This window comes from Narcine bancroftii, chromosome 12 (assembly GCF_036971445.1).
Source record: "Narcine bancroftii isolate sNarBan1 chromosome 12, sNarBan1.hap1, whole genome shotgun sequence".
In the NCBI taxonomy this organism is placed as follows: domain Eukaryota; kingdom Metazoa; phylum Chordata; class Chondrichthyes; order Torpediniformes; family Narcinidae; genus Narcine; species Narcine bancroftii.
The window spans coordinates 70,751,108-70,775,414 of NC_091480.1; the positions used below are offsets into that span (position 1 = coordinate 70,751,108).

General features: G+C 39.7%; 1 protein-coding gene across 1 annotated transcript in view; it reads left to right on the plus strand.

Moving 5' to 3' along the window:
• top2a (DNA topoisomerase II alpha) overlaps window positions 1-23,061 on the plus strand; it is a 73,500-nt gene extending 50,439 nt beyond the window's left edge. Inside the window, exons 26-35 of the mRNA XM_069906776.1 lie at window positions 1,953-2,105; window positions 2,452-2,535; window positions 4,607-4,804; window positions 12,140-12,251; window positions 13,153-13,311; window positions 15,998-16,136; window positions 16,239-16,321; window positions 17,097-17,360; window positions 18,847-19,070; window positions 22,492-23,061. Of these exons, the coding sequence (XP_069762877.1) occupies window positions 1,953-2,105; window positions 2,452-2,535; window positions 4,607-4,804; window positions 12,140-12,251; window positions 13,153-13,311; window positions 15,998-16,136; window positions 16,239-16,321; window positions 17,097-17,360; window positions 18,847-19,070; window positions 22,492-22,641 (1,566 nt within the window). The 3' untranslated portion in view covers window positions 22,642-23,061. The remainder of the gene's footprint in view (window positions 1-1,952; window positions 2,106-2,451; window positions 2,536-4,606; window positions 4,805-12,139; window positions 12,252-13,152; window positions 13,312-15,997; window positions 16,137-16,238; window positions 16,322-17,096; window positions 17,361-18,846; window positions 19,071-22,491) is intronic.
• Window positions 23,062-24,307: the final 1,246 nt, after the last annotated feature.

Here is a 24,307-nt window from a genome sequence, read left to right on the forward strand (position 1 = left end):
GGCCTACCGCTCACCAAGGAGTCTGGTGTGCATGTGCGGTAGTAGGCTGAGGGGAGGGCTCGGAGTCGGCGTTGGGGAGCTCCGCTGTGCCGAGGAGGGAGGGAGGAAAGCCACTGAGCTCGAGGTTCTACTCCTGCCCAGGAGGCCGTCCTCCTTGATGACTCCAGGACATGGGATTCTTCTGACCACTTACAGCGGGGACACAGTGGCACGCGGTTTTAGAGAAAAATCAACAGGGGAAGGTAAAGAAGAAATGGAACGAGAGAAGGGAGGGAGTTACCTGAAGCTAGGACAATCATTGTTCTAATTTCATGTTGGTTGAATTTATTTTTCAACCTATGAGGTCAGTTTGGCTCCGAAAAATTTTGAATAAATTAGGATTTCTGATTTGTTTCAGAGTTGTACTGTAAATATTTTCTGCACTCCCTATCTTATTGACATCTTTCCTGTAGTTAGGTGACCAAAACTGCATACAATACTCCAAATTTGGCCTTTGGCCTCACCAATATCTTATACAACTTTACCATAACATCCCAACTCCTATACTCAGTACTTTGATTTATGATGGCCAAGATGCCAAAAACTCTTTACAACCCTACACACCTGTGACACTACTTTCAGGGAATTATGTATCTGTATTCCCAGGTCTTTCTGTTCCACCGCACTTCTCAGTGTCCTACCATTGACTGTGTATGGCCTTTCTTGGTTTGTCCTTCCAAAATGCAACACCCCACACTGGTCTGCATTAAATTCCATCTGCCATTTTTCCAGCTGGTCCAGATCCCTCTCCAAGCTTTGAAAACCTTCTTCACTGTCCATGATGCCTCCATTCTTGTGCAGACAAATGACAGTGCAGAATGTTTATGTTCTGCAGCAGCATCTGGCCTTGGGAGAACACATTGCAGCACCATTATTTAGACCACAAGATATAGGAGCAGAAGAAGCTATTCGGCCTGTTGAATCTGGTCCACTATTGCATCATGAGCTGAACCATTCTCCTACTTATCCCCACTCCCCTGCCTTCTCCCCATTTCCTTTGATACTCTGATGATTCAGATACCTATTGATCTCTGCCTTAAATATACCCAATGACCTGGCCTGGAGCAACAAATTTCAGAGGTTCTCCACTCTAGCTGAAGAAATTCCTCTGCAACTCTGTTTTAAATGGGTGCCCTTTAATCCTGAAGTTTTGTCCTCTTGTCCTTGATTACTATGGGAAACAACTTTGCCACATCTACTCTTTTCAGGCCTTTCAACATTCAAAATGGTTCTAGGAGGTCCCCCCCCTCATTCTTCTGAATGAGTGCAAGAGCCATCAAACATTCCTCATATGCTAATTCCTTCTTTCGAGAAATCATTCTTGTAAATCTTCTCTGAACTCTCTCCAAAGCCAGCACATCCTTCCTTAAATAAGGAGCCTAAAATTGTATACCGTACTCTGTGAGGCCTCACCAGTGCCTAAGATAGCCTCAACATCACATCTCAGCTCTTGTATCCTATTCCTCCAGAAATGAATGCCAACATTGCATTTGCCTTTTTCACCACTGACTCAACCTCCAAATTTATTTGCTGATAAGTTATTTTTGTTTGATCCTTCGCAAATGTCTTCTTTCTTAGCCTAAAGAAAGTGTAGAGAGAGGGAACTTGGGTGATTTCTGACCAAATGAAGAAGGTGTTGATTCTAAAACAAAAACTTAATTTGTCTGCTGTAAGTAAAGTAGCAGTTTATACTCAACTAGACTCAAGGGGAAATCTTCCATATTTAAAATATATAACCAGAGTTGCTGTTTTAAATTTTTAATTTCATCTAAGACTGTCTGTAAGATGGTTGTTCATTCTCCCCAGGTCTGCATGTGCGTCCTCCCATGTACCAATGATGTTAGAAGGTTCATTGATAATATTTGGGCGGTGGGGGCTTGTGGGCCAAATTTAAAAATATAAAATCTTGACAGGGGCAAGAATCAGAACTGGAGGATACGGAGGAGGAGGTGGAGGGGGAAGCAACCAGATCTTCAGGACCAGATTTCAATTATCTTTTGAGTATGCCTATGTGGTACCTGACCAAAGAAAAGAAAGATGAATTGCTTAAGCAGAGAGATGTCAAAGTAAGTTCCTATGTTTAAAATGGATGTGTGCTATGTTAATAGATGATGTTTTTATACTTAGAAATTATATTCTACCTCGAAGTTTAGCATCTACAAGACTTTTATACTTGTTTCTAAATTTGTTTTATTGGTTTTAAATACTTGTGATCCAAGAGGTGGGAAACATGAATGCATTTCAGGCCATGTTGGGTAAAAACAATCTGTGTTGAGCCTTTTGTAAATGTCACTTTCATAAAGACAGTTTCCAGTGAAGGAGTTCTGATCACTGATACTTTATCAGTTTGGGTATGTGGTTGTAACTGCTATTGCTTTGTCTGAAATTCTTGTTTCTTATCTTTATCTTTAGGGAAAAGAATTAAATAATTTAAAAAAGAAAAGCCCTCCAGACTTGTGGAAGGAAGATCTGGCAGCTTTTATTGAGGAGCTTGAGGTAATAGTTGTCGTTATACTCACCTCGACCATTTCTGGCATCTCTTTACACATATATACCTCTGATTCCCTTCTCACCTTCAGTCTATGCCCTCTAGTTGTAGACTCCCCTAACTTGGGGAAACAGATTACATGCATTTACCTTGCCTATTCCCCTCATTGTATTATTCTCAATATTATTTTACATAACTCTATACTGTCTTTTTGCAACTTTCTACATTCCAACAAGAAGTCTCAGCCTTTTCAACCTCTTAACTCAAACCCTCTAGTATGTCTAAAATTAAAAAAAGAACAACACAGTAACAGGCTCTTCCAGATCACAAGCCTATGCTCCCCAAATATCCCAATTAACCTACAATCTCTGTTTGTTTTGAAAGTTGGGAGGAAACCGGAGTACCTGGAGGAAACTCACAGACACTGAGAATGTATAAACTCCTTACAGACATAGACGGATTCGAACCCAGGTCACTGGTGCTGTAATAGCATTGTGCTAACAGAGCAGCCCCTGGTAACATCTGGGAGATCTCTTCTGCTTAATAACGTCCTTCCGATAATTGGGAAACCAAAACTGTACACAATCCAAACGTGGTCTCACCAACGTCTTGTTCAGTTATAACATGATGTCCCAACTCCTGTAGTCAATGTACCAATGAAGGCAAGCATTCCAAAAGCCTTTTTCACTACCCTCGTGTAATATATGCACAGCAAGTAATTGCTCCCTTTCTCTTTACATCCCGCACTTTCTGTAAGGAGTTTGTACTTTCTTCCCATGTTTGGGTGGGGTTTACCCGGTGGCTCCAGTTTCCTCCCACTGTTCAAAACGTACAGTGGTGTAGGTTAATTGGGTGCCACAGACTTGTGGGTGGAAATGGCTTGTTGCTGTACTGTATGTCTAAATTAAAAAATTAAACTTCTCCAATGGCATCATTTGAAGAGCCTTCTCAAAGTTTCCCTTTCTGCAATAATCAACTTTTTTTTAAAGTTCATAAATGTACATATTAAAAATTTCCATTTGTGATAGCAATAATTTCACATTCACATGTGCTGCTCAATGCTTATATATTCTTCTACCTTGCCATTCAGGCACTCCATTTTAAAAAATGCAGCTTAGTATTCTATTCCGCCCTTGTGCCTTGTAATGACCATGTCTGCTCCATCTACTGGACTAGCTTGGGTTGTCTTCTATATCCCCATCCCCAAGCAGTACATCTACTTTGTTTCCCCTTCCCCTCCTAAATTAGTTTAAACCCTTGCCAAGATCACAAGCAAACCTCTCCATACAAGGATTTTTGGATCTGTTTCGATTCCAGTTTGTGTAGGTTCTACCTTCAGAAATGTAAAGCCCTCTTCCTGACATCATCATTAAACCCACACATTAATTCCTCTTTCCTGATCCTACGATCGCTTCTATGTGGTTCTGGAAGTAATCCAGAGATGACAACTTCAGAAGTCCTTCTCTAATCTTTTACCTCGCTCTAAATATATTTGCAAACTCTCATCTCCTTTTTAAGCCATGTTATCTGTACCAATGTGAAACAAGATCTCTGGCTTTTAGCCTCCCATTGTTCTGTGACATCTTTGTGCCTGGCACCAGGAAAGCAATATACCATCCTGTATTCACATTTATGACTGTAAAAGCATCTGTCTATGCCACTCACTATCCTTGGATTCTATCTCCCCACTTCCCCCTGCAGCTGAGCCATGTACAGAGCCGTGATCTTGGCTCAGGCAAGACTCTTCAGAGGTACGTTCATCCCTACCATGTTCTAACAAGGAGAAGCAATTTTGAAGTGAAATAGCTCTGTAGTATCTCTGACTAACTCCTATCATCTGTCTAGTGGTCTCCTTTGGAACCAACCAGATTGGGAGTCAAAGTTCAATCACTATTGTTTTAAAAAAGTCTCAAATTCTCCTCTCCAAAGCCCACATTCAGACTGCTGTACTCTGATAATTGTCGTGTCCAACAAGCCAGCACAGAGACTTCAACGAGTCAGTTCATATAACATTACTTGTCTGTCTTCTCACTGAAGATATGTGTTTTAACATTTCAAAACAATCTTTTTTCCATTCAGCGTGTGGAGATGCAGGATAAAGAAAATGAAATGGCTCACATCAGTCAGGCGGTTAAAGGAAAAGCTGTTAAGGGTAAAGTCAGGAAAATGCAATTGCAAGAAACCATGCCATCTCCCCAAGGAAGGAGGATTGTCCCCAGAGTTACTACTGCCATGAAGGCAGAAGCCAGCAAAAAACATACCAAGAGAAAAGGAAAGGTGAGAATATCTTTTCTAGTGCTTCTATTTAGGGCAACTTTAACTTTTAAAATTAATCGTAAAGACCACAGACAATGTGAGAATATAACTAAACATTAAATTAATTGCTATTATGAATGATACCTGGTGCTGACAGCATTGTGCAAAAAAACATGAAAGTTGTGTATAAGATTAAGTGTTTTTGTGTCCCCGCGCGCGCGCGCACACGATAAAACCTTTGTTATCCAGAATTTAAGTGGCAAAAAAAAAACGAAAAACAAATGGGTAAAAAATAGAGGTTTAAAATTGATGCACTTCGCCATTAGTTTGCCACTTAGTCTCCAGCAATCAGACAATCCACGTATCCGGTATCTACCAATCCCAACAGGTGTCAGGTACCAGGAGTTTTGCTCTATCTCTACAGGGATCACGGGTGCTGGAAATGCAAATTTTCCGGTTGACTAAATGTCTAACTAATACACTTGCATTAAGAATACACCATTTAAAAGACAAGACAATTTAAACTTAGAGTAATTTGAAAAAAAAAATCAGCATTCTAGTCTTTAATTATGTAAAGTTCACTTTAATCAAGTAATTTCTGTAACTTGAAAATTTTAAATTCGAATCCCAATCGCTGGCCCTGTAACAGTGTTGCTCGAACCGCTGCGCTAACCATGCCACTGTCATAATTAACTCCTTCCCCCAAATTTACACAAAGTCTTACTAATACACTTAATTCTAATAAAGTTATGGATTCTTACAAGGCCGAGATAGGGAGACACTTTGGGAAAGTCAGTACAGCAGCCAGCGCTGTTGACCGGCTGTTCCTGGTGTTCTGGTCAGACCCTCGGTGCAGCCTGACTCACCTCCACGCAAGTGTCCTGGTCAGTCCCTCGGTGCACATTCCTTTAAATTCAAACCCCAGTTGCTGGCATTTTAACAGTGTTGTGCTAACCATGCTGCTATTATTAACTCCCTTCCTCCCAAGTTTACAGATAAAGCTTTACTAATAGAATTAATAACATAATAATAAAGACTCTTACAGGCAGGGATAGAGAGACACTGTGGGGGAGTCAACCCAGCAGCGAGAAGCACCAACCGGCTCTTCATCCTGGACGCCACCATTTTATTCAAACACAACTTTATTGAAACTGTTCAAACAGCTGCTGAGGCTGGGCGTGACCAGCTGGTTGAATGTTTGCTCCCATCTTCACCAAGGGGTTGTGTGTTGCTACAGAGAACATTTGCTTTCACAATTTTAAACTTTTATTTAAAACTTTATCAGAGCCATAGAGCATTACAGCACAGAAACAGGCCTCTGGCCCTTCTAGTCTGTGCCGAATCATTGTTCTGCTTGGACCCACTGACCTCGTCTCATCCATGGACCTGTCCAAATGGTTCTTAAATGTTAAAATTGAGCCCACATTCACCACTTCAATTGGCAGCTTGTTCCACACTCCCACCACTTTCAGTGTGAAGAAGTTCTGTCTCGTGTTTCCCCTAATCTTTATCCTTTTCACCAATAACCCATGCCCTCTGGTTTGTATATCACCTACCTGCATGAAAAAATCATACCACATTTACTCCTCTGTCTATCCTCATAATTTTAAATATCAAATATCCCCTCATTCTTCTACATTCCATGGAATAATGTCCTAACCTGTTAAACCTTTCCCTGTAACTCAGTTCCTGAAGTCCAGACAATATCCTAGTAAATATTCTCTTGCATTTATCTTGTTGATATCTTTCCTGTAGTTAGGTGACCAAAACTGCACACAGTACTCCAAATTTGCCCTTACCACAGTCTTAAACAACTTTACCATAACATCCCAACTCCTATACTCAATACTTTGATTTATGGAGGCAAATACGTCAAAAGCTGTCTTTTCAATCCTATCAACCTGTGATGCCACTTTCAGGGAATTATGTATCTGTATTCCCAGATCCCTTGGTTCTACCCACACTCACTACCATTTACTGTGTATATCCCAGCACCAATCACTGAGCACACTGCTAATCACAGGCCTCCAGTCTGAGAAGCAATCATCTTCCACTACTCTCTGGCTTTTCCCGTTCAGTCGTTGTCAAATCCAGTTTTCTACTTCACCGTGAATACCAAGTGACTAAACCTTCCTGGCTAACCTGCCATGTGCAACCTTGTTAAAAACCTTATTAAAGTCTGTGTAGACAACATCCACAGCCTTTCCCTCATCAACTTTCCTGGTCACCTCCTCGAAAAACTTTATAGGATTGGTTAAACATGGTCAACCATGTACAAAGCCATGTTGTCTATCCCTGATCAATTCATAGCTATCCAAATAATTGTACATCCAATCTTTTGGGACACCTTCCAATAATTTTCCTACAACTGACTTGAGGCTCACTGGCCTATAATTTCCATAGTTACTATTGGAGCCTTTTCTTAAACAACAGAATAACATAAGCTGCCCTCCACACCCGTGGCTAAGGATATTTTAAATATTTCTGCCAGAGCCCCTGTAATTTCTGCACTAGTCTCCCTCAAGGTCCAAGGGAATATCTTGTCAGCCCCTTGGGATTTATCCACCCTTATTTGCTTTAAGACAGCAAGCACCCCCTCTTTAATCTGTACAGGTTCCATGGCCTCACTGCTTGTTTTTCTTACTTCCCTGGACTCTGTCAATTTCCAGAGTGAATACTGATGGGGATAAAAAAAAAACATTTAAGATCTCCCCATCTCTTGGCTCCATACAAAGACAACCACTCTGATCTTCAAGGGGACCATTTTTGTCCTTGACTATCCTTTTGCTCTTATCTGAAGAAACCCTTGGGATTTTCTTTCACATTGTCCGCCAAAGCAATCTCACGTCTTTAGCCTTCCCGATTTATTTCTTGAGGTTTTGCTTGCATTTTTTAAAGTCTTTAAGTAGCTCATTTGCTCCATTTGCCTATACATACCTGTTATTCACCTCTCTCTTCTTTCAAACCTTATCCCCAATATCCCTCAAAAACCAAGATTCCCTATGCTTGCTAACTTTGCCTTTGATCCGGACAGGGCATACAAACTCTATTCTCAAAATTTCACCTTTGATACACCTCCACTTACTTCACACATCCTTTCCTGAAAACAACTTACCCCAATCCAAGCATTCTAGATCCTTTCTCATTTTCTCAAAATTGGCTTTTCTCCATTTTCAAATCTCAACCCAAGGCCCAGACTTTCTCCATAATTTAACTTGAAACTAATGGCATTATGATCACTGGACCCGAAATGTACCCCTACATACCTTTGTCACTTGTCCTGTCTCATTCATTAATAGGAGATCCAGTATTGCACTCTCTCGAGTTGGTACCTTTATAAATTGATTTTAAAAACTTTCCTGAACACATTTGACAAACTCCAAGACACTCAGCCCTTTTATAGTATGGAACTCCCAATCAATATGTGAAAAATGAAAATCTCCCATTATCACAACCTTTTGTTTCCTGCAGCTGTCTGCTGTCACTCTACAGATTTGCTCCTCCAATTCTTGCTATTGGGCAGACTATAAAACAACCCCATGAGTGTGGCAATACCTTTCCCATTCCTCAGTTCCACCCATGTAGCCTCAGTAGACCAGCTCTCTGGTCTGCCTACCTGAACACAGCAGAGATATTTTTCCTGACGAGCAATGCCACTCACCACCTTTCATCCCCTCCATTCTATCGCATCTGAAGCAACGGAAGCCCTGAACATTGAGCTGCCAGTCCTGCCCCTCCTGCAACCAATTTCACTAATGGTCTTGACTCTATGTGCCAATCCACGCTCCAAGCTCATTTGCCTTTCCTACAATATTCCTTGCATTGAAATAGATGCACCTGAGAATATTTCCACCACGTACAACCCATTGACTTTTAACGGTGCATGTAATTTTCACATCTTCTCCCTCTTCCACTCCTCTTTCTGCTCTGGCACTCTAGTTCCCATCCCCTTGCAAACCTAGTTTAAACCCAACGGAGCAGCACTAGCAAACCTTCCCATGGGGATATTAGGCCCCTTGCAGTTCAGATCCAAACCACCCTGTTGTATCAGGATCTTCCCTGGAAGAGAGCCCAATGATCCAGAAACCTGAAGCCCTCCCTCCTGCACGATGTCTTTAGCTATGTGTTAAGTTGCATTATCCTCCTATTTCTAACCTCACTAGCACATGGCAAGGGTAGCAATCCAGAGATAACAACCCTGGAGGTCCTGTCCTTCATCCTTGTGCCCAACTCCCTGAAATCTCCTTGCAGGACCTCCCCATGTCATTGGACCACGACATCTGGCTACTCGCCCTCCCTCCTGAGAATGTTATGAACTCGATCTGAGATATCTCTGGTCCCGACACCTGGGAGGCAATATACCATCTAGGATACTCTATCTCTTCTGCGGAACCTCTTATCTGTCTCCCTTAAGAATGCCCCATCACCTTGCTTCTTCTCCTCCCTTCACTTCGTAACCACAGGACCAGACCAGACTCCATACCAGAGACCTGATTGCCATAACCTGTCCTTGATAGGGTCCACCCCCCCCCCACCCCCACCAAGAGCATGTTATTGAGAGTTTTAAATGGGTTTTTGGGGGGGGGTGTTTGTTTGAGTTTCCGGTTGATTGAGAGAGGGTGTGTGAGAAAACGCACACAAAATTATCCGGATTTTTATTTGGCAGCAACATGACATTACAAGTTGGAAAAGCTTTCACCCAATGTCCTCATGTGGGCCTCTAATGCGCTGTTAGTGCCATTTTGAATCCAATGAAGCTCTTGTTTATTATAAAATGGTCTGCTGATAGCACTGTCGTTGTCAGTGAAAAGGGTTGATCTTAATTTGTAAGCAGATTATAACCATCTTACAACAATTACTAAATAAAAAAAGTCCATGAAAAGGTGGTTCATTGATTATTTAAGAATCTGATAGCAGTGGGGAAGAAGTTGTCCTTGTGCTGTTGAGTGCTTATCTCTAGGCTCTTGAACCTCTTTCCTGATGGTAGCAGAATGGAGGGCATGGCCTGGGTGGTGGGGCATTTGAGGAGAGGCTGCTTTTTTAAAACACCACCTCATGGAAATGTCCTCAATGGAAATGAAGTCTGGTGCCTGTGATGTCACAGAGTTAACAACCCTTTGAAGTTTATTTCTGTCCAAAGAGTTGGTGCCTCCATACCAAGCAGTGATACAACCAGCCAGAATGCTCTCACCTATAGAAGTTTTAGAGTCTTCGTTGACATATCAAATCTCCTCAGACACCTCACAAAATATAGCTGCTGGCGAGCCTTCTTTGGGATTGCATCAACATGTAGACTCCAGAACAGATCCTCAAAGATGTTGACACCCAGGAATTTGAAGTTCTGGACCCTCTCCATTATTGAACCCTTGATGAGGACTGGGTCGTGTTCCACTGACTTCCTCCTGAAGTCCACAATAATCTCCTTGGTTTTCCAACATTGAGCACAAGATTGTTGTCATTTCACCATTCAATGACCTGATCCATCTTCCTATTCCTGTATGCTTCCTAGTTGCCATTTGTGATTCTGTTGGCAACTATGGTGCCAACAGCGAACTTGTAGATTGCATTGCAATTATGGCTGGCCACACAGTCGTGAGTGTATAACAAGTAGAGCAATGGGCTAAGGACGCATCCTGTGTTGATAATCAGTAAAGAGTAGTTTCCAATTCGTACCGACTGGTCTTTTGATGAGAAAGTCAAGGATCCAGTTGCAGAGGGGAGGTACAGAGGCCTAGAGTTTGTAGCTTCTTGACCAGCACTGAGGACTTTTCATGCTTGAAAAGCCTTCCATTGTTTTTGTTGTTGTTTAATCCCTGATACAAGTATTCTGCCGATGCAACTGGGCTACTTAATGCCATTCAGTTATCCGAAAAACATCCAATCCCAAGCTTTTTGGATATGGGGAAACACTGCGTGTGGGTAAAAAACACTATATTACACACATACTATAGTTTCTAATCACTGAAGAGGCAGACTTAAATTGAGAACTGAAAAGGGAAAATGATAATGCAATAAAACCTTTGGTGATTGGTAGATGTTTTGAGGAAGGGAATGTTCAAAGGGTAAGTACAGGGATTACAGATGAGTATGTTAACTCAACACTTCAGTGGAATGCATCAAGACATGTATTGCTACTAGTTGACAAACCAGTTGATTGAGGTTGCACGATTGGCGCACGAACAGCGAGTCGTACACATTTTAAACTTCTGTGTTTTATGAGTATTTCCTGCAAATTTTTTTGCCAGTTGCTTGAATTACGTATAACAGGGGTTTTACTGTGTAACATTGTAGAGCTAATGGGATACAATTCTTTGAGCCTTTATAGGATGTGTTATTTACATGCAATGCTCATATACAGTAGAATCCACATTATCCAGAATTCAATCAACCAGCAGCTCAAACAACTGGCAAAAGGTTGAAATAAATAAATAAATGGGTAAATACATATATTCAAATAAGACTGGATGGACCCAGCCGGGGAGTGCTGAGACTTCGTTGAACATGTGCAGGTTTGCCCCGCTGAACTAGCAATGCCCCTCAATGCACACACATTCTTTTTGCTGTCACCACTTGCATGGGGGTGAGCCGGGTTGTAGATGCAAGGAGAGTGGTAAAATTTCAATCAAGTTGTGTTGGAATGAAGAGCTGGCCAATGTCACTCGCCACTAGGGTGACTCTCCCAAAGTATTTCCCTATCCCTGCATAAAAATCTTTTTATTAGTATTAGGTACAGTATATTAGTAATGCTTTATCTGCAAACTTGGGGGAGGGCAGGTTAATTATGATGGCGGCACGGTCAATGTAGCGGTTAGCGCAGCACTCTTACAGCACCAGGGACTGGGGTTAGAATTTAAATTTTGTAAGTTACAGGAATTACCTGATTAAAGTAAACTTTACATAATCAATGACTATGGCATTGATTTTTTTTTTCAAATTACATTTTGCGTTGTCTGTGTGTTCTTAATGCAGGTATATTAGTTAGGCATTGGAAGAGTATCTGTTATCCACAATCCTGTAGGTGCCAGATAAAGGGAATTCTGCTGTATTTAGAAATTAATATTTTGAGGAAGGGAATGTTCAAAGGGTAGGTACAGGGATTACAGATGAGTATGTTTACTCATCACTTCAGTGGAATGCATCAAGACATGTATTGCTACTAGTTGACAAACCATGTATGTATAAGTATTTTGTTCCATCAGTTTTGGTTATATTTTGTTTGACTGGGAGTAGAGGGGAATTATTCAAAATTCCATCAGCCCGAGATCCATTATTTAAGACTGCAGTATAGGATTATTTCAATAGTTGCCAGATTTTATTGCAAATTTCAGATTTCGGTAAATTTTGCCTGCTTCCCAGGGTGAAACAGATGCTCTTGCTATTAAGATGGAATTTGATGATAAAGAGGAAAGTTCTCCTGAACAGACAAGCCTTGCAGAACGACTCACCAAAAAAGTGAAACCAGAACCAGGTAAGTATGTAGTGTAATTCAATTTTGGCCAAATTTATTTTAAAAAACTACAGCTGGATCATTAGTAATTGCAAAGGTACAAGTGTAATTTCTATCACTCTGGTGAGTGCGACATTCCTTATGAAATTGAATAAAGTTAATTAAACACATTTTGTAAACAATTACCTATAAAATGTTTTCTTTTAAATTATTCATTCCTGGATCTGTACATTCTGACAGTAGAGATGTCCTTATTTATCTGAGGAGGAATTTTTAATTCATTTGCTTTAAATCACATGTGGCTTCCTTGCCTGCGGACATTTGCAAACCAGATAGGCTTAATAAGTCCAGTAGTTGTGTGCCTCTTATTACTGAGACTAGCTGTTCGAAATTTCAGATTTATTTAATGACTTGAATTTATGCTGTGGTGGGATTCAAACTTTTGTCCTATAATTAATGGTCCAGATGTCTGGCTGTTACAGTAATAGCTGTCATCTTAACATGGAAAAGTGTGGTCAACCAATTCATGGTTCATTTTAATTTGCTCATGAATAGTGGGTCTGTATTTGGTCTCTTGCACATTGTTTTATTTAGGTATTGAGAGTCTACCTCGGTAAGCAGCTTTCATAGTGCTTTGCCATGCAGGATAGAATTTTTTTCACTACTCAGATTAAATTCAAACCATTTTTAGACAAATAAACTAATTTGAATAATTGTTACATAATTATTTCTGTAATGTGCATTTTTACAAGCTGCATACCTGAAATTTTGCCTGATATTACACATCCGATTTTTTTTCCTGTTTACGAGAAATACAGTTTAAACATTTTTGATAGTTTAGCATCACTTCAGAAATATAACCAGTTGTTTCTTGGTATAATCACCCTGATGTGATTTCACTGAATAGTCTCTTCTTTCTTAGGGGCCAAGACTAAGCAAATGCCACAGAAGCAGACTAAACTTCAGTTTAAACCTCTTGATAAAAAGAAAAGGAACTCTTGGTCTGATTCTGAACCAGAATCTGGAAGTGATTTGGAAATCGTTGACCTTCCTCCCAGAGAAAAACCACAAAGAGCAACAGGTAGAGTTTCTAAATTTGCATTCAATTGATAAGAGCACTATTTTAAAGATATGTGTTAATGGTTTGTAAACATTAGCCCTATCTACACAAAATGTCAAAGATTGCTCCAGTAATATTTAAGTTTGGGCATGCAGCACATTAACAGGCCCTTCCAACTTGTAGCCCCCCCCCCCAAAGACAACACTTGCCATTTTCTAGTATTTCCCAATTTGAAACGTGTCATCTTCAAAGAAACACAAGGACGATATTCCGAATTACAATTTTAATCAATCCAATAAACCAAAACATTTTGCACAACTTCACATCAAGATTTTCATAATGATAAATAAACAAAGCATTTGTTTATATTTGAAGACAATGATATATAAGAAATGATCAAGACGAATTCAAAAACTATTTTGAGCTTCTGTCCCTTTTGTGGTTCTCAGAAGAATGAGAAAGCAAGCTGAGTCTGCAGATATTATGGCATACATCATAGTAACTATGGTAACACTACAAACAATACTCATCCTTAAAGGGATAGGCACAAAATTACTAAGAAGCAAAAACAAGGTTTTAACCTTTATATCACCCATTACACCAATGAACCTGCAATTCCTGTATATTTTTGAAGGGTGGGAGGAAACCAGTGCACCTAGAAACCCAGAGACGCAGGGAGAACATACAGATGGCACTGGATTTGAATCCGGGTCACTAGTGCTGTAATAACTTTATGCTAACTTCTACAGTAACTGCTGCCCAAATTCATCGAGAAAATAGCATGGGGCACAAGGATCAAAAGATCTTATCAGTAATACGTTTATTGATTTTGAGGTAATAGATTAAGGAGAGTGAAATTGAGCTTTGTTTTGCTCATAATTTGCTATGTAGTGATCATTGTAATAAAATGCATCTACTGAAACTGGTAGAATAGAAATCTTGTGAATGGCTATTGTTACGAGCCCAGAGGACCCATAAACCCAGCAGCAATAGATATTCACTAAGGCAAATGGTTATTTAAACAAAAGTTGCTTTTAATTATCTTTAAACATGAAAACAGAATCACACCAACTTATCTCTATTGACAACTTCTAATTCTAAGTGCATGTGTATGTAATGTGCAAGTTCAGAAAGGTTCTTTGGTTCACAGTCCAATCTCACTTCTCATTCCTCCAAGTTCACTGGTAGCAGGCAATTCTTAAACTGTGCACAAAATTTGACATTTATGAATTTCACCAGGCTTTGGTGCTTGAAAGGTAAATGGTTGCCACTCAGGAAGGATCTTGTCAGTTTTCAGAGAGATTTGTTGTACACTAGACATCCACAACTGATGTACTTCCATCAGCTACTTCAGTGTCTTGCTGACAAAACTTGCCCCTTCAGGGTTCTCCACATGATAACCTCTCTTTCAGATCACCAGAGTGCCTTTTTCTCTTGTTCCATGGGAAACATTAGACAGCCAGTCCTCTCCTCTTGCATGAACCACAAGGGCTTTGACCAGGCTGAAAAAGCACTTACAAACTAGTCTTCCCACAAGCTTGCCAGCTTGTCCTATTCCAGTCCCAGCTGCTGTGGCTGCCACACTGTAGAAGTAATCTGTGTGTGCATGTGTGTCTCTCAGAGTAAACCTGCTTGACTCACACTGCTTGCAAAACCACATGACCCTCTTGGAACAATTCTAGACAATCAGCAGCTCCAACAAGATCTTTCATCTGTTGCCTTTTGTAAACAACAATCCATTAGTGAAGACTCTTGAACACTCTCCAAAGCTCTTGCAAAAGCTGTGGAAGCACTATGTCCAGCATTAGCGGAGCACCAGTATTTCAAATAAAATGTGTTTGTATGTGACCTACTCTAACAAATCTTTCCCAATTTATCTCCCAAAAACAGACTGTCACACTATCAAATCAGGCAACCAAAGTGATTGTGTAGGGCATACCAGGAACCACACTTATTTAGCCTGTAATTTCCTTCATTGGAGGTGGAAATTGACCAAAAGATGTCCACTGCAAATCTTTCAAATTGAGTGTGGAAGAACCAAAGCACTTTCTGTTTATACATTTCCATTATTGATTATTTTGCCCAAGTTTGTCGTAGCCAATAAGCATTTACTTGGTTCAAAGACCACTTTATATTTTACTGGTCACATTGAAATGAAATTGATGTATTTAAAAATCTCTGTAAATGCACTTTTCTTTTATAAAAGTTAGAAAAATAACCTCAATAAAAAATTTAAAAAGAATAGTGGTATGAAGTTGACATCTGAGACAACTCTTTCATGCAATTTTTAATCTGTATTTTTACAATCCAGCAAGGCCACTGACAGGTATCATTAAAAGGGCCTTTCTTTTTTTTTTAAATTTGTGCACATTTTCCAAAATATAGTTGACAATTCTAGCTAAGAGATACAAATTCCAGTTTACTCCCTTTCATGGGGTGCACAGTTAGCACAACACTGTTAAAGCACCAGCAATCACGACCAGGGTTTAGATCTGGCACTGTCTGTAAGGAGTTGGTATGTTCTCCCAGTGTTTAGCTTTCCCAAGGGGTTAATTGGGTATAATTTGTTGGCATCTTCAATTTCAATCTTGCATCACTGCAAAATACTCATGTCTTTGATCTCTTTGGTTCTTCCCAGATTCATGACATTTTTTCCAATGATGAGAAAATAAGGATAACTTTCTTTGCTTCTTTTCTGTATTCTAAGCTTCAAAGGCCAAATATGTGCTTTCATCATCGGAAGAAGATGAAGACGATGATGAAATGCATGCAGACAGTGATGACGACTTTCATATTTCTGATAGTGACTCTGAGGTTTCAGCTACGAAGGCACATCCTCTTCCCAAGTAGGTGTAAAATTAAACTTCAGAACTTTCACTTTTAGAAATTGATGGATTTGATACTCTGGGCTTTTTTTTTGTGGTAACTACAATCTCTGTTCCATATAGGAAAGATCAGTTAAAAGCTTCAGTGAAAACTGTTCCCCGTGCAAATGAAGTTCTGAAATCTACAAAGTTGACTTCCAAAGCATGTAAGAGAATTTAATTATCAAGGAATTTTCATTTTGATGCAAGATTTGAAGTATTATTAATGGCTCGGTAGTTGCGTTTTCAAGCAAGTAAAAGAATTGTTCTTAATATTGGATCTTGGATTTGATCTTCAAACTGTATTGTGTACCTTGTGTAATAAATGAAAGTTTGGTTTCTTTGCACATTGAACTGCTAATTAGCGCAATTGGATAAGAACATTGGATCTAACAAGGAGATCCTCGATTGCTGTTGCTCTCCAACAGCAGTGTGCAGATATTCTTAATGGTGGGGAGAGTTATCGATGACATACTGGGCTCTGTCCACTACCTTTTGCAGACCTTTCCACTTTAGGTATTGGTGCCCCCTTACCAGACCATGACTTGGACATTCAGCGTACTTTCCACCGCACATCTGTAGATATCCAACCTCAAACTTATACAAGTAGAGGCACTGATGTGCTTTCTTCACAATCACATTGATGTGTTGGGTCCAGGAAAGGTCCTCCGAGATGGTGACTCCCAGGAATTTAAATTTGGTCATTCTCTCCACCTCTGATTCCCCCAATGGTTACTGCATTGTACACCTCTGGTTTTCCTTTCCTAAAGTCTATAATCAGCTCCTTGGTCTGAGTGACATTGAACGAGAAGTTATTTTTTAGCACACCATTTGGTCTATCTAGATGTTGCATGTATTTTGTTAAGATTTGGTACATTTCCATGAAAGTAGATGCAAATTGGTGTCATTGTATAAAAAATAATAATTTTTTTTTTCCCACAGCTGGAGGAAACATTCAGAAAGATACACCTCAAATTGATGATTCACTGTCCTCTTCCAACTCTGATAATGAACCTGCTGCAGTGATACTTCCTCAGCAGAAAGCTGTATCAGATCAAAATGAAGTGGAAGATGAACCTGAAGCTCACTTAAGCCATTTCAACATCACCGAACCAGCCAAAAAAGCAGCAACCAAACATTGTGGAGAGAAAGCAGCACCAAAAAAACGTGCACTTGGCAAAAGGCCCATCACTACTTCTCAAAAAGGCAAGTGAATCTGAACCATATTAAATAGTGTATGGTTTGCAACTACTTTGTTCTAATCCTTGATTCTTAATTTACCCAGAGAAGGACAATAAATATCACATGTGCATTTGATGATTTTTAACATCAAGTCCACAAGTAATGACTCCATTCCACATACAATGCTTGCTTCCTGTTGGGAAAGGTAATCCATAGTTACAAAACAACTTTCATCTGGCACTCATTGCAATTGTTTTTTTTTTAAAGTTGTTCTAGTCTCTTAGACTTGAAACGGAGTTTTGACTTTTTATGTTGTATATTAATGATTTGGATTATGGAATGAATGGCTTTGTGGCAAAGTTTGCAGACAATACAAAGGTAGGTGGAGGAGCAGGTACAGTAATGTAGAGGAAACATGGAGGCTTCAGAAGGACTTAGATGGTTAGGAAAATGGGCAGAGAAGTGGCAAATGAAATAAAATGTTGGAAAGTATACGGTCATGCACTTTAGTAGAAAAAATAAAGATCAGGCTTTTTTTTTTAATGGGGAGAAAATTGAAATTCCCAGAAGCAAAGGGATTTGGGAGTTCTCGTGCAGGATAGCTTGAAGGTAAACTTGCAGTTGAATAGGTAGTGAAGTAGGCAAATGCAATGCTGACATTCATTTCAAGAGGAATCAAATATAAAAGCAGGGATGTGATGTTGAGACTTTATAAGGCACTGGTGAGACCTCTTGGGAGTATTGTGAACAGTTTTGGGCTCCTCATTTAAGCAAGGATGTGCTGATGTTGGAGAGGGTTCAGAACAGGATCACAAGGATGATTCTGGGAATGAAAAGGTTATCATGTGAAGTGTGTGACAGCTCTTGGCCTGTATTTGTTAGAATTTAGGAGAATGAGAGGGGATCTCACTGAAAAATTTCAAATGTTGAAAGGTTGTTTCCCATGGTGAAAGTCTAGAACAATAGGTACAGCTTGTTCATGTAGAACAGAGTAGGAATTTCTTCAGCCAGAGGGTGGTGAATCTGGAATTTGTCACATGGTTGTGGATGCAGGTCATTGCATGTATTTAAGACAGATTGATAGGTTTTTGATTAGTAGGGCTCAGCAGCTTGCCCGAATACCAAATGTGGACCCCATCACGGGCAGCAGGCTCTTCTTCAATCAACATCCTAGCCCTTTTCCCCAGTCCTGAACCTTAGTATTTTGCAAAATTTGAACTAGTACATTTTGCAAAGGAAGCAACTTACCCTCAAATCCAATCCAGTTGCATTTGTTGCCTTGGGTTTCAGCTATTGCTGGGTTTCAGTAGCAGGCCCATGACCTCTGATTCATTTTACATTCAGATGTTAATTTCTTGGTCTTTAATTTCCCTTGTCCCCACTATTTAGAGGAAACACTGAGGCTTTTTCTTGTCATCATTTGTTAATGCATTATCAGTACCAGGAAAATGGGACTTGCTGTAGTACGCAACCAGTCAATTTTATCTTAACAGAATATAATTATTTCCAGATGAGAAACAGCCTTCCATTTTTGAGGCTCTTGCCAAAAAAAAGGCTGGACCAAAATCATCTAAGATGTCTGCTAAAACCAAAATCAACACCTCATCTGAAGAGGACAGTGTTCCGAAGAAAGTATCAACCGCTAAGGCTAAAGTTCCTAAAAGGAAAAAAGTCCATGAGGCGGATTCAGATAGTGATTTTGGGACTGTACCCATAAAAGCAACCACCAACAAAGTGAGTGTTGATATGTACTGTCACAATTTAAAATGTTAGTTTTGGATTGCTTCTTTTGGTTTTTTTTTAATTAAAAATGAGTTAATAATGAGACTTCTATCAGGTAAGCTTGAAGTTAATCTGTAAGGAATCAGAAGGAATTGTGATTCAAATCTTGATCAACAGCTGAGCAGCCATACCACATTTTTCATTGAACCCTTGTGTTAATTTTCTATCACTGGTATTTGTTGCTGCCTCGGTTATTTGGAATTTCAATGTCATCCAATCTTTCACTTTTTTTTTTAAATAAAAGGTTTTTCTGCACAAGTGCCAGATTGCTCAATTACAATTTTTTTTAACAATTTGGGCCATTTCAGTATTTTTGCGACCATTTTGCATTCATCCAAACCCACAACTGCTACCACCAAAAAGAACAAATGTCTGCGCTGCTCATTTCCTTCAAGTGTCCCTCGTTCTACAACATCCTGACTTGGAAATGCTTCACTGTGGGTTCAAAATACTGTAATTTTGGTTCAAGAAGCCAGCTGGTTGCTCAGTCAATGGAGTGGGCAATAATTGAAAATCAAGACTGAAATTCTCTCCAAGAATACTCAAACTCTCAAATGTGTATCTTGCTTTTTAATCCACCACCTAACAAAAATTAATTGTTCCTGAATATTCCCCCAAATGATTTGCACTTGTTGAGTGCCCTTTTGCATTTAGCTCCTCCATAGCATTTTACAATCTTGGAATTTGGGAAGCACAGCAGCTAATTTGCTCCCAGCGTACTACCTCAAACAACACTATAATAATTGCAATCATTTCTTGAGATGTTAGTAAGTCTTGAGCAGTACATTTAAGTTGACTTCTCTGCTTTTGGAAAAAGTTGGGACCTTTTTATGTTCAGTTCAAAGGCTACAATATAAAGTCTCAACTGAAAGCAAAATGTTACAATCAAGCAGAACTCTCAACGCTCAACTTTTGTTTCTTACATTGAGTGTAATATATCTTAAATGCAGAAAACTGCCTGGTGCAACAGATCAATTGTCATGGCCAGGTTCATCGTGTGAATTTTCCTTTTAACAACTTAAAAGCTTTAAATTAGTTGAACTTGTGCAACACAAAATGCTGGGGGAGCTTGGTGGGTCAGGCAGCATCCATGGAAGACATTATCTAGTCAATGTTTCAGGCCGAACCCCAATTAGTTGAACTTTGTCTTATTCTTCATTTGACGCTGGTCAACCATTATGGTGACGTGAACTTGTTCTCAGTTAATTCAGTGAAATACAGTAAAACTCCTGGTATCTGGCATCTAATGGGGATTGGTAAGTCCCAGAAAGATCATTTGAGTTGCTTGAGTTTACACATTGCATGATTGGCAAATGAATGGTGAGGCGCGTCAATTTTAAAATTTCTGGGTTTTTTTTTGCCTATTTGTGTTCAGAGATTTTTTTGCTGGTTCCTTGAATTCTGGTTAATGGGTTTTACTGAATATCATGTAAATTTACATAAATTTTAACATTCAGGACTATAGTTTGCATCTTTTGGAATTCTGGTGTAAATTTATTGACTACATCTCTTGCTGCCAAATGAATTTTGTTCACTGTTTAATAACTATTTTATTTTTATCAAAGATTGGAAGAGGTGAGTTTCATTTTAATAGATGACCAACAAGCAGAAAACATGAAATTTTGTGTTTTTAACATTTACAGCACGGTAGAAATCTATTCTGGCCATTTAACCCCATGCCACCCAATTACACCCAAATTTAACCTACAACCCCTGTACCTTTGAGGGTGAGAGGAAACCAGAACAACTGGGGAAAACCCATGCAGACACAGGGAGAACATAAACTCCTTACAGACAGCGCTGGATTCGAATTCTAGGTCACTGACACTAGCAGTGTCGTGCGAACTGCCACACTAACCCTGCTGCTCATTTTTAAATAGAAATAATTAGTAATAAAAATAATTTTTTTTAATCCATATACTTTTTATTTTGCGATTAAATTCAGAAAGGTTAAAGGTAATTTACAAACCATTGGATGTCAACACTGAGATTATTTACTCAACCAGTATCTGATTACTTTTGAAGGAAACAAATTCTATGGCAGGGATAGTGCTCTGCTTTGGACCAGGTTGTCTGATATGAAGTAGCAATACGTTACAGATTAAAAAGCAAAATTAGCCAGGGTTCACATTCATAATAAATTATCTCAAAATGTGTACATATTGTACAGTCATTCTGACTTAACTATGGAGTCAGTCATACATTAATACAGTAGAATCCCCATTATCCGGCACCAACGGAAATATTGGACATGCTTATTTTCCAGTTGACTGAGATTCTTCCAATGCCCAACTAATACATCTGCATTAAGAGAATATGGTGTTCAAAAGACAAGACTGCAAAATGTAAAGCAATTAAAGACAGTATTGTCTTTAATTATGAAAAGTTTGTGGCAGCATGCCACGAGGCAGGCTAACCAGCCCTGCTTGTAATCCACGTGGAGGGGCAGCCGGCCAAAATGGCGATGTCAGCGCCCCCAGCACGGTTCTCAGCCGGGTCAGGGCTGGGAGTACAATTCCAGCCCAGCAGCCAGCAATAAACCAGTTTTCTAATCACTGAGCTCAACCTGTCTGGTTGCGTGTTCTTTCAAGCAGTGTAGCTGCCGCTACAAGTTCACTTAATCACGTAATTCCCGTAACTTAGAAAATTTAAAATCACTCCAGTCGCTGGAGCTGTAAGAGTGTTGCACTAGCTACTACATTAACCACGCCACCATCATAATTAAACCCAGCCAATTTTAAAATGTCACCTCAAAATCAAGGGTTGTCTTTTCATCAGGTCTGAAAATATGAACCTTGACAGCAAAGTCTCAGCACCACTGCCGTCTTCTACATATCCTATCCCCATCCTACCAGTTCCAACTCAAGTGTCACGGTCAGGCCCTCGGCCCACTCTGACAACCGGACTCGCCTTCATGCCAGTGTCCTAGTCAGGCCCATGACAACCCAGCTCACCTCTACGCAAGTGGCAACAGCGAAAAGAATGCGTGCATTGAGGGGCATTACTAATTCAGGACAAATCTGCACATGCCTCAGCACTCCTACATGGGATCCATCCACCCAGTCTTGCTTATTCTGTAATTTTTTTTTCCTTGTTTTTTTAAACAATCTGAGTTTCCAATTGATTGAAATCCAGGTAATGGGGATTCTACTGTATTGGCTATTTGGTTTCAATGTTAGGTGACAAGTGCTTGTGGAAATATCACTTCATACATGCTGTTGATTTTGGAAAAGTCATGTTGACCATTGAATTTTCCTTTGATTTAAAATCATTTTTACATGTTTGATCATTAACACTGCCTTTGGCGTTGCTCAACTTTTCAATAAAACTTTGCTTGGCTCCTTAATTATTTTTATTCTTCATTCTACTTCAGAGATCCAAGATGCTGGAGGATGACAGTTTCCATATTGATGATGAAAACTCCAACTTAATTGATATGAATGTAGCACCAAGAATGAAAACAGGTCGTACAAAAAAGCCTGTCCGATACCAAGAGGACTCTGGAGATGATGACATATTTTAAAATATCTGGCCTCAATTTAGCATATGCACTGCCAATCTTTATTCCAAACTTTGTAAACCACAAGTGTCTCAAATTTAGTGCTAATCAATCAATACTACAGGAACCAATGTCTTCCCGGGTTGGGGTAGTATGAAGATAGAATTCCTACTCTTGATTACTGCTGAGGTAAGTGTATGTTGTACAGTTTGAATTGTAATAACTCCTCTATGGTATTAAAAGTTAGTTTACACAAACTGATGTTTCTCCCTTCAGAAGAATGGGAAGAACCATTGTTGAAAGGTTGTTTTCTAATTTTAATTTTGTCTGGTAAATATTTTGCTGTTCTTACATTCTCTCATCTGTCCTTTTGTACTTAAAAATGTTACATTTAAGTAAAAATGTACTTTTAACATAAAATAAAGGTGTTTGTCCAGATTCTGATCATTTGACCATTGTTTTTTTTTTCCTTCTGCATTTAATTGTTTCCTTTATTTGCATCTTCTAATGAAATATACCACCTCAGTGAGCCAAGAGTACTTAACAAACCTATCAGTAATTTATTGTCATTGCATATGTACAAACACCAAACTCTTTTGCTTCAGCCAAATAAGATGCACGAGCCACAACAATATTCATGAAATTGTTCCAACAAGACAGGACAGAAAGATAAATATGAAAGGATTTAATACAAATACTGTATTCAGTTATAATTAGTGCAAGAAAAAAAGTGACATTTCAATACTGCAGAAAAATCTTGGTGATCTAAATGTAATTATGATTAGAGTAGTACGGGAAGGGTCAAGAACCAGATAGCTTTTGGGGGGAAAATTACACATAGAGGCACTGGGCTTCAGTACCTTGTGCTTGAGAAGCGATTGTGACCAAGGTAATAGTGATATTGGCTGCCTTCTTGTCTTCAATGGACTGTAGGTGAATTTGGTTCATTTGCCATTTTCTGTGTTCCTGGGTTTTCAAGTTCCAAACCATTCCATGATGCTTTCCTATAGCAATTTGGTAGAATACTTGATGACATGCTAAATCTCAGACTAGAAAGTCGAGGCATTGTTGTGCCTTTTTCACAGTTGCTTCAATGTACTGGCTCCTTGAGATGCCCTTCAACCTGTGCATTCCCAGGAACTTGAAGGTTGTGACTTTCCACTGTCCTGTCAATAAAGACAGTTGTAAGGTCCCTCCGCCTCTTCTCAGAAGTCAAGAAGCTCCTTGGCCTTGCTGCCATTGAGAGCAAGATTGTTCTAGAATCACTCAACCAGATGCATGATTGCCAACATGGGTTTTGACTCCATTATTCAGCCAAGAGTGGTGTTATACATGGTGTTGGGACTGACTTCCTCCATGCCAACTCTACTGGTGAACATTAAGGGATGGAGGCTGGTACACAAAGACATTCCAGTCCCTTTCAGTGGCACTAGACTCATGGCCCTGCATGCATTATTGCGATGTTTCCTTTCACTACAACACCATATTTCACCCAGACATGGGGTGCAGCACCAGATCCCCACTAAGGAACCTCCCCTCCACCTAAGAAACTTAACCTTGCAAGGGAGAGATTCCGTAAAATGGAGGAGCTTGGCATGATACAACGGTCTGACAATCTGGACCTCACCACTCCACATGGTCCCAAAGCATCAGGAGGGTGGAGACTACCAACGATGTCACCACACCCGAC